Source organism: Biomphalaria glabrata, chromosome 2 (assembly GCF_947242115.1).
Source record: "Biomphalaria glabrata chromosome 2, xgBioGlab47.1, whole genome shotgun sequence".
In the NCBI taxonomy this organism is placed as follows: Eukaryota; Metazoa; Mollusca; class Gastropoda; family Planorbidae; genus Biomphalaria; species Biomphalaria glabrata.
In genome coordinates, this window is record NC_074712.1 from 55586713 (window position 1) to 55597944 (window position 11232).

Here is an 11232-nt window from a genome sequence, read left to right on the forward strand (position 1 = left end):
ACAGAAATGTCTAAGAAAACTAGGAAAAATCTTGGAAGACAACGGCCACCCGCTCCATCAGAACTACGTCAGGTCTTCGCGAAGTGGGCGACTGCTGTCCAAGAAAAGAACAGAGCGGTATAAAAACTCGTTCGTACCTTACTCGGTCAGACTATTTCAACGCCACTCGTTGATCAGGAAACATGAAAAGGACCAGGATGCCTGTGTGTAGTCGCTGAATGAACTCTTTATGTTGTGTCTGTTCTATTTATGTGTATGTCTCTGTTCTGTTGTCTTTATATGAGAAAAGAGTCCTTAAGGATCAATAAACAAGTCTTAGTATATGCCCTTATGAAACATTTTAGACAAAAGATCCTGCATAGTGAAGAGACTATGTTTTGATGCATTAAAAAGATATTAATTTGCATTTATTTGATTTTCAACATGTAGGCTACTGCTGCTGAGTGTTCCTTCTAGTGCTACCCATAAGGATTAAAATAGTTTCAGAGTTTAGAATCAATATGAACCAGTTTGTTAAGTGCACCATGAAGTCATAGTTGCACTACCTCAAAGTCAATCTTAATATAAACACATTTCTATGACTAGATTTCACAGACATCATTTGTCAGTTCAGCAGATAGATCTAGATACAGTAAGCAGACGTTCATATCTCTCATTTCTATTTTTTTTAAATCTTCCCCCCACAACACAGAATTATGAAGTTGGTGACTTCGTGACAGACATCCTTGCTTGGGTAAGTCTGAACAATTAGGACTCATTAGGAATTGTGCAATAGATACAAGGCATATAACGTTTGGCGTTTCGTGACATTAATTTGTGAAGCAATAACGGGCCATGGTCACAATACATAATTTTAAAAGACACATGTATCGCAATGTGAAAAAACATTTTTCTATCTCATTCATTGCGGTAGGAGATATGTAATAATTAATTTTTTAAATTAATTAATAATTCTAGATCAATGATGGTATATTTTAATGTCATAAATATTCATGCTGCCAAATTAGGATATTTCCCACTAGAATTCATCGTCACTCACAAATCTCTGTGTAACACACACATGTGTTGTATCAATGGCGTAATGACTTATTTCTAACTTAATACTTTTAACTTCCAATAGGTCTCAGGGCCGCAACAGTACTTTGCCATCAGTTGAATCCATGTCCATCGGTCCATTTTTTCTTATCGGCCTACCGACCTCCTCCAGATTTACTTTGGTTTCCCGCCTTTCTCTTCCCCTGTGGGCTCCAGAAAAGTTCTTGTCCTGTTCCTTGCATTTTGTTTTTGTGTTCTTTGCATTCTCCCATCCTGATTTCGTTCTTTTCGTGCTTTATTGCTGTTTGCTTGTTGTTGTTTTTTTCCTATTGACTTTATTAGATGCTTTCTACAAGTCACTTAATTTATTCCAATATTTACAGTCTCAAGCTTACAAAACCAACCACCTCATGGTGACCATGGGTTCCGACTTTGGCTACCGAAATTCTGAATTCTGGTATAGAATGCAGGACGAACTGATATCTGGTATCAATAGCATGGTATTACTATATTTTAGCATGGTATCTCTTTTTTTTAATTGTTACTTTGTTGTTGTTTTGTTGTTTTGTTGTTTTAAACTATTCGATGTAAGTAAAAGAAATGTGTTGAAATGTGTATACGTACGTAGATATCTCATAGATGTATGATTGATGTGTATTGGTTTAGATTACTTGTCAACATGAAACATAAAGAGTGAGATGGAGTCAATCAGAATTTCTAACAGGAAGAGCTCGCATGACATGAAGCTTACTGCTGATAATGTAGAGATAGACTAGATATTTCTACACGCTGTTTCTTTAAGAAACTAGTTAATGTGCTTAATTTAAACTGTTTGTTTCTTTAAGAAACTAGTTGATGTGCCTAATTAAACTGTTTGTTTCTTTAAGAAACGAGTTGATGTGCCTAGTTAAACTGTTTGTTTCTTTGAGGAACCAGTTAAAGGCCTGAAGTTAAACTGTTTGTTTCTTTGAGGAACCAGTTAAAGGCCTGAAGTTAAACTGTTTGTTTCTTTGAGGAACCAGTTAAAGGCCTGAAGTTAAACTGTTTGTTTCTTTGAGGAACCAGTTAAAGGCCTGAAGTTAAACGCCCTGTACTCTACGCCTTCCTGTTATGCCTACTACGTGTCACAAGGACTTACTGACCTTGAAATCAAAAGCAACGACATGCTTCCCTACAGTACTTTAGATACCAATGATCAAGTCATGGTCTTCTGGACAGGTTACTACACTTCACGGCCAGGTCTCAAGAGACACATTAGGTACGCTGGACAGATACTACAGGTAGCCAATTTACTTGATATTTGTATAGTCCCGTGGTTCATTAGGTAGACTGGACAGATACTTAAGGTAGACATCTGACTTGAACTTAGTATAGTCAGTTAGTGGTTCATTGGGTTCGCTGGACAGACACTTAAGCTAGACATCTGACTTGAACTTAGTATAGTCAGTTAGTGGTTCATTGGGTTCGCTGGACAGACACTTAAGTTAGACATCTGACTTGAACTTAGTATAGTCAGTTAGTGGTTCATTAGGTTCGCTGGACAGATACTTAAGGTAGACATCTGACTTGAACTTAGTATAGTCAGTTAGTGGTTCATTGGGTTCGCTGGACAGATACTTAAGGTAGACATCTGACTTGAACTTAGTATAGTCAGTTACTGGTTCATTAGGTTCGCTGGACAGACACTTAAGGTAGACATCTGACTTGAACTTAGTATAGTCAGTTAGTGGTTCATTAGGTTCGCTGGACAGACACTTAAGGTAGACATCTGACTTGAACTTAGTATAGTCAGTTAGTGGTTCATTAGGTTCGCTGGACAGACACTTAAGGTAGACATCTGACTTGAACTTAGTATAGTCAGTTAGTGGTTCATTAGGTTCGCTGGACAGACACTTAAGGTAGACATCTGACTTGAACTTAGTATAGTCAGTTAGTGGTTCATTGGGTTCGCTGGACATATACCATAGATAGTCAACTCACTTGATCATTGGTCATTGGTTCACAATCTCCCTCTCACTTGATTGACTTTTTAAGGGCCTGGTGGCTCAGTGTTAAAATGCTTAGTTTCTGATAGGTCCTGGATTTAAATCTCGGTGAAGACTTGGACTAAGAATTCCAGAACTTTTAGGATGCCCCCTGAATCCACCCCATTCTAATGTGTACCTGACTTTTAAGTTGGGAAAAAATAAAAACGGTTGGTCGTTGTGTTGGCCACATGACACCCTCGTAGGTTTCATCCAACATGTGACTATCCGCACCCTCAAAATTGTTGCCGACAGAACAGGAATCCCGATCTTACACATATATATTCATTATAAAAATTGGTTTCTTCCTTATGCTCAAGTACACTATTAAAATTCTTATTTTATTTTGTCGCAATTTTGTAAAATTCTAATTAATAAATATCACAATATAAGTGACAAAACAGAATGCGATTCTTTTCCTAGTATTTTGAATGCCCCTTTTCTCAAGAGGTCTCGATGCATTAAAACTATCAGGTCTTTGTTAGTTTCATTACGCATTCTATTTTCGTTATAATTTAAGAAGCTTTTGATATTTATATCTCATTCTAGTCATTTCTTTCTAAACATTACGAATCGAAGTAAGATTGACATTAGTTGACTATCGTTGTAATTATGTCTCAGACTAAATATATAAATAAATATAGTTACCCCACTTTAAGTCCCTTATGCGTCTTTATGTAGAGACAATTTTTCATTTTTAACTTTTTAAAAATTTGAAGTGATCTTCCTGAACAACAATGTGCTGTCCCACAGTCCGAGTTTACGTGCGAGATTTCCGCTCGAGAAGATCCACAAAACGTTGTCAAAATAAATTATTCACATATCAAATAATAAAGAAACTGTTCTCCTGGCTGTATGTGCTGCAGCTAAAAGCCCAAATGTAGTGGTTTCAACAGAACAAGTTGAAAAGTTAGTTTTTAGTGGCCTAGTAAGTCACATGATCAGATTTCGGCACCTACATTGGACTATTGACCTTCTCTTTTTTTTTTCTATTCTCAGGGCTGTAAACAGATGATGATATTCGCAAAGTTATTCTTCATGAAAAAAATGGTAGACAAATTGCGTAAGATTTTTTATTTCGACGTTTATGTTGTTGTTGATTTTTAATATTTATCTTATAAGTAACTAACGTTCTTTCGCAATAGATAAGTAGTTCCTACATGTATCCATGCGCTTATCTAGTGATTCTAGTGGTACATGTTATTTAGAAACAGGCAAGCGGCCCATGCTGTAATAGCACAAGGGAAGAGGAAGCACTTGAACGAATTAGTCCTGGCGTAAGGAATAATAAATATGCCTTTATTTTTCATATAGAGTTCATTGCGCCATACCACCCCCCACCCCATGCCAAATAAAAAGTTTAGTTTTTTTTTTTGCTTAGCAAATCTAGATCTTATGGATCATATTCCCATTGAACTAAGTGTAGTTTGTTAGTAGTATGCACATTGATGGGATCTTGAGGTATGAGATACAGACTGTCGTTCGGTTGTCTCTAGAGTTTCTGGTTCGAACCATGTCATCCCCCCCCCCCCCCACTGCGAGAGGTTTAGTCTAGTCTTCAAATCTGAAGCATGTCTGGAGAAACTATACAGTTTAATACTGTTGATTATTTTAGAAATGTGGATGCAATTAACGTCATCATTTGTTGAGGTCATTTTCTTCAACGTCACGCAAGCGTAAACCAGCGAGTTCATTTATTTCAAAATATCATAGTTGCCTGGTCGTGTGGTATGCTCTTCGGACTCTACCCGCTGCCATTTCTAGCCGTCTGGTTTTGTTAGTTTCACGTGTTACAGATGTCTCTTCAGAACTGAGGATTATTACATCCTACCCTAGCCTCCATCATCATCATCATCATCATCATCATCATCATCATCATCATCAAGCTCCATTTGAGTGAGGGCTTGAGAGGCTTTAATCCTCTCTTGCAAAAGCCCTGGACAGAAACCCTGTTGTCTTGCGTAGTGCATACACGTCACCATACAGGTCGAGAATTTTGGGTTTCCCAGACCTGTCGAGACGGAGATCAGCAAGTCCTGGGGCAGTCAAGCAGAATATGAGGCACGGTTTCCTCTTTCTCTTCCCCGCAACGGGGGCACCGTGAATCGAAATTTGGGGCATAGCCGTGAGAAACATGAGCTAACAGGACAGTGGCCTGTCCGGCACTGTGCTATCATGGCTTCTCTGGCCTGGACAGCCTCCACCACAGGGAGGTGCGGTCGGGGCGCTTCATACGCTTTCAGACTCCACGGGCTTTTTGGGAATTGTCCCAGCACTCAAACCACTTTTCCATTTCTGTTTTTTGTATTATAGCCAGAGCATGATGAAAACTTACAGCTGTTCATTGGGTGGAATTTGCCCTCCCTGGTGGGAGCCAAGGAGTCTGCAATAGTATTGCCAGTCACACCTATGTGACTCGGTACCCACTGCATTATTACAGGGGTGCCATAGCGCTTAGCCTCCATCCGGACAGCTGGGGATTATTGAGGCGGCAAGGTTCAAACCGGGACGACAGTCCAGAGCGCAGGAAGTTTTAACTAGCACGCACAAAACTTTATTACCGAAGTTTGTAAAACATATTATTTATAGATACAATAGACCATAGAGATACATGTGCACACTTCTTAGATTTCTTGTCAATATTATGTGTGTGCGTGTGTGTTCAGGTGACGTGATGGGTGTGATGCAACATCATGACGCAATAACGTAAGTAGATTTCAGATAGACTAACGGTGTTACTAACATCTGTAAAATTACAACATGTATATAACACTGTTTTATATACTTTCCATTTTTATTTTCGCTTTTAAAATTACCTTATTTTCTATGGAGTACTCTTGTCAGGATTCACCTTTACATTGGTCTTTGAAATTTGTAAGCGATTTCTCTTCTGTTTTCAAGCCTTCTTAGTAAGCCGAAAAATCATCTCGCTATTTCTTGACATTCAAAGTTCCAATTTTGACACTCAAGTTCTCCAAGGTGGTCTCGATTAGATGTTACAATTAGAAATGAAAAAGTATTTTAAAAGACATAAACGCGACAAAGATTGATTATCCTTTAAATCATTCAATTAAGCCTAAAATAAAAATGATGGTGATATTTTCAGAAAATGATAAAAGCATTTTTTTTTTGTTGATTTAGTTTTTTTGTTTTGTTTTTGTTTTGTTTTTTCAAATTGCTGAAGTTTCGATCTTCCACTTTTCAGTGTTGAATATTTCTTGTTATGAACCCACAGGTTATCGCTGGCATCATTCGAAGAAGTAAAATGAGCTCTTACTTATGTGTGGCATCTGGTTTCTTTCTTTTTGACCAGATCTATGGAAATCTATCTTAGCCACTTCTGCTGAGCTCAATTAAGCTTTCTCTCAATTTTCGCAGAAGATTTCCTTGTCTCTCATGCAAACGTCGATAACTCCAAAGTGCTATTTAGTTTGTTAAGCCAGATTTTGTTTAAAGAAAAGAATGCGGTGTTCTTTTATTTCATTGTCTTCACAGGGGAACACAGAAGCAGGTAGTAGCCGATGACTATAACCGTATGTTGAGTGAAGGCATTCTACAGTGTCAGGTTAGCGAGATATCACAAAAGTTTCTCTAATCACAAATTCGCCCTTCGTTGGACGCTCTTCTCTCTCTTTTTTTTTTACACTACTTCTATTCAAGTCAGAACTTCATGAAACCAGGAAACTGGAACCAGGACGCGTCGAGGATCTCAAAAAAACAGCTCAAACGATTTTCCTAGAAATCTAATAGTTGATGAATAACGCTGAGAAAAGAATTTACTAGTTCGTTGGCCACATGGGGATAACTCTACTTTGACCGTTATAATTTTTCTAAGTAAAAAAATAAATAAATGTAAGCATATTACAAGAAGATCAAAAATGTCAGTTAGATAGTTCTAGACTGTACAACACAGGCTACCAGAATACATATCACAGGAAATACTCTCCTACCCTAACACAAAGAAAACCTATTTTCTCCCTCAATAAAATCAAGTCACACACTCCAACTCCACCAATTCCAACAATTCTTAACTCTCTCAAAGACCTCTCTTCAATTAACACAATCTTTAACTAACCTAAAAATCACACATCTCACATAGCCCTACACCCATTCACGTGCCAGGATCTGACCCCTCATTAACTAACCTAACAATCACACATCTCACATAGCCCTACACCCATTCACTTGCTAGGATCTGACCCCTCATTAACTAACCTAACAATCACACATCTCACATAGCCCTACACCCATTCACGTGCCAGGATCTGACCCCTCATTAACTAACCTAACAATCACACATCTCACATAGCCCTACACCCATTCACTTGCTAGGATCTGACCCCTCATTAACTAACCTAACAATCACACATCTCACATAGCCCTACACCCATTCACGTGCCAGGATCTGACCCCTCATTAACTAACGTAACAATCACACATCTCACATAGCCCTACACCATTTCACGTGCCAGGATCTGACCCCTCATTAACTAACCTAACAATCACATATCTCACATAGTCCTACACCCATTCACTTGCTAGGATCTGACCCCTCATTAACTAACATAACAATCATACATCTCACTTAGTCCTACACCCTTTCACGTGCCAGGATCTGACCCCTCATTAACTAACCTAACAATCACACATCTCACATAGCCCTACACCATTTCACGTGCCAGGATCTGACCCCTCATTAACTAACGTAACAATCACACATCTAACATAGTCCTACACCCATTCACGTGCCAGGATCTGACCCCTCATTAACTAACATAACAATCACACATCTCACATAGCCCTACACCATTCACGTGCCAGGATCTGACCCCTCATTAACTAACATAACAATCACACATCTCACATAGTCCTACACCATTCACGTGCCAGGATCTGACCCCTCATTAACTAACCTAACAATCACACATCTCACATAGCCCTACACCATTTCACGTGCCAGGATCTGACCCCTCATTAACTAACGTAACAATCACACATCTAACATAGTCCTACACCCATTCACGTGCCAGGATCTGACCCCTCATTAACTAACATAACAATCACACATCTCACATAGCCCTACACCATTCACGTGCCAGGATCTGACCCCTCATTAACTAACATAACAATCACACATCTCACATAGTCCTACACCATTCACGTGCCAGGATCTGACCCCTCATTAACTAACATAACAATCACACATCTCACATAGTCCTACACCCATTCACGTGCCAGGATCTGACCCCTCATTAACTAACGTAACAATCACACATCTTACATAGCCCTACACCCATTCACGTGCCAGGATCTGACCCCTCATTAACTAGCATAACAATCACACATCTCACATAGTCCTACACCATTCACGTGCCAGGATCTGACCCCTCATTAACTAACGTAACAATCACACATCTCACATAGTCCTACACCCATTCACGTGCCAGGATCTGACCCCTCATTAACTAACGTAACAATCACACATCTTACTTAGTCCTACACCATTCACGTGCCAGGATCTGACCCCTCATGATATTCATTGTCAACCTTTCAAATGTGGTCAAATGATACCCCACAATTTAACCCTACATCATTTATATAGTTATAAACAAGAATGGTTTACAATAGTCTATATCATTTTACTAACAGGCTTTTGTTCTATGTATGTGTATGTTTCTGTTGTGTTTTTTATATGACCACAGAGTCCTCGTAATCACAACAAATTTCCAAAAGGATCAATAAAGCAGTCTTAGGCTTAGTCTTAGTCTTATACCTATATCTCTAATATGTCTGTCACATCACTAAAAGTCTGCTATGTCACTAACTGTATGTCATGTCACTAACTGTATGTCATGTCACTAACAGTCTGTCATGTCCAAGGCTTACTCTACATTGTGGTTGATCGAAGAGGACAGGAGCTACTCAAACATTTCTTCCCAGTTCTGTCCAGACTTAAACATCAGTTCGTGCCCTGTCTCTGAGTACAATGACATGGTTAGTCAGTCACTTTGAATATAGACTCATTGTGTTACAACATAGTTAGTTACTATAGCTTGGATACCCCTATGGCAATACATGTACATTACTTTCTTTTTAGTCTGAAACCCAAGCCGTCGCAACTCAGGCCTTTCCCCCGACAATGGACGACCACGCCAAAAGTAGGGACGATAAGTAGGATAAGGTTGAAACCTCTGATAACTAATGCATGGGACTTTGAAGTCAGAAAAAATGTCTCTCTTTTCTTCTAGAAACATGTTCCATAGAGAGACTACAGTGAAATTAGCATGTGCTGTTGTATGTTAATGGACCTCCTTCCTTCTGCTGCCCATTGATTTGATACGCGTTGGGCTACCACAGATGATCGGTCGACTATCTTTCTCCATGACAGTCTTTTGCATTGAATAGAACCTCTTACAATGAAAATCCCGTCCAGTCTTTGATGATGTTTTTCTATCGTAGGCAGGTCTTTGCTAGCCCTAAGGACCTTTCGATATGGCCATAAAGTCTTAGTTTAATTGACAAACTCTATAAGGATTCTATTGCCATGTTTCCCTTTCTTGCTCTGGGAGCTGGCTGGTATACTGGGCGTAGCAAATTGGACACATGAACATTGCATATAGATCTAGGGTCCAGTCGGTCATGTTTTGTTTGTAAAATGTTTTACAAGTTTCGGATGTTCCTTCAGAGTTGAAGATAGTTTACTTCCTAGTCCAAACCTCCCGCAGGACGACGGGGGATGGGAGCGGGCAGGATTTGAACCCTCGACCATCGATAAATCCGAACGACAGTCCAGCGCGCAAACCACACGACCAGGCAGCCATGAAGTTGTGTATTTGATTTGTTCACAGTTCTGTGTGTCCGTGTACAACTCTTTGGGATGGTCAGTAACAACGACGGTCAGATTCCCAATAACAAAATGTAGTGTGGTCATCTCTCATGGCTTAAACGACACAATACCATTTCAGGTAAAGGTGTCAAGTGTCCCACATGGACTTATGTGAATGCTCGGTAACATAATCTGTTGAATAGCCTACACCTCTCTCTCTCTCTCCCCCTGTCTCTTTATCTAGCTTTTTGTTATGTAGATTTTACCAACAGAAGGGGTAGTATCTTCTGTTTAATACTTGCTCTGTTTCTGCTATATAATTGGTAAATAGGTTTATAATTAAATTCATGAATCGTTGAAAACACAAGCGAGAATGCGAAGTATATATAAAACCTAGGTGGGGGCTTGGTGGCTGAGTACAAAAACGCTTGGCTTTCGAACCGAGGGGTCTAGTTGAAAACTAGAATTTCCGGACGTCCACCCATCTCAAATGAGTACCTGACCATTAGTTGAGGAAAGGAAAGGCAGTTGGCCGTTGTGCTGGCCACATGAAAGGGGTACTTTTACTTTAAAAAAAAAAGTTCTGTAACTGATAAGCTTATTTTGAAAAGGTGGATGATTGTAAAGTGCTTAGTTCTAGGGCATAGAGTGTGTCATTATGAAGTCTTAAGTAGACCTGTGACAGTCTATTGAGTTTGATATGTTCTAATTGCGACTTGCGTGTGTCTGTGAACTGTGAATGTATACAATTCGCTCGAAAGGAGCCACCCTTACTTTCTTTTTCACCTGAATATAGATCTGGAGGCCTTGAGTTATAAAGTTGTTGTCTTTTTTATAGATTTTGGTTATTTACTCAATTTCTATGCATCTCACTCTCCGCTGTAGATGACAGTAAAAAGCGGTACTTTCTTCTAGACCGTACGGTCCTTAGGAAAACAGTAACGGACGTGTTATCTTGCCAGTGCAACAGCCTGTCTAGCACTCGACCACCTCACTTCCCTGACACCAATTAGTTAGAATTCATAAAATGTAATATTAACTCTTTCTCTCCTAATTGACGATAGCATCGTGGATTTAAACTCATCAAATTAAATCAATCCATGGTTTTATAAACTTGACTTTGTCTTATATAAAAAGAGTATGCAGTCCCCTTTAAGTCTAGACCAAATAAAACATTTTCCGATAACAAAAGAAAACGTTATTGAAACTTAATCAGAAAAGGTTTGTGAGATACTACTGATTGAAATGTAGAACATCGTCCAAACGTGGGGAAATAATTACGGAGAGAAAGAGTTAAAAATAACTGTGAATATCTTTCTCAGTTCTATATGGAAGCGGCTTAGAAAG

At 39.1% G+C, this 11232-nt stretch overlaps 1 protein-coding gene across 3 annotated transcripts in view; it reads left to right on the forward strand.

The window, feature by feature from the left end:
- The window catches only part of LOC106056300 (lysosomal alpha-mannosidase-like), a 45290-nt gene that overhangs the window by 13155 nt on the left and 20903 nt on the right, over positions 1 to 11232 (forward strand). For 2 of the 3 annotated variants that reach the window (XM_056021496.1, XM_056021497.1), the window contains exons 9-16: positions 692 to 733; positions 1419 to 1535; positions 2094 to 2315; positions 4059 to 4122; positions 5726 to 5765; positions 6555 to 6624; positions 8925 to 9053; positions 9908 to 10024. In XM_056021496.1, the coding sequence (XP_055877471.1) occupies positions 692 to 733; positions 1419 to 1535; positions 2094 to 2315; positions 4059 to 4122; positions 5726 to 5765; positions 6555 to 6624; positions 8925 to 9053; positions 9908 to 10024 (801 nt within the window). The remainder of the gene's footprint in view (positions 1 to 691; positions 734 to 1418; positions 1536 to 2093; positions 2316 to 4058; positions 4123 to 5725; positions 5766 to 6554; positions 6625 to 8924; positions 9054 to 9907; positions 10025 to 11232) is intronic. The other variant, XM_056021498.1, reaches the window with a different exon arrangement.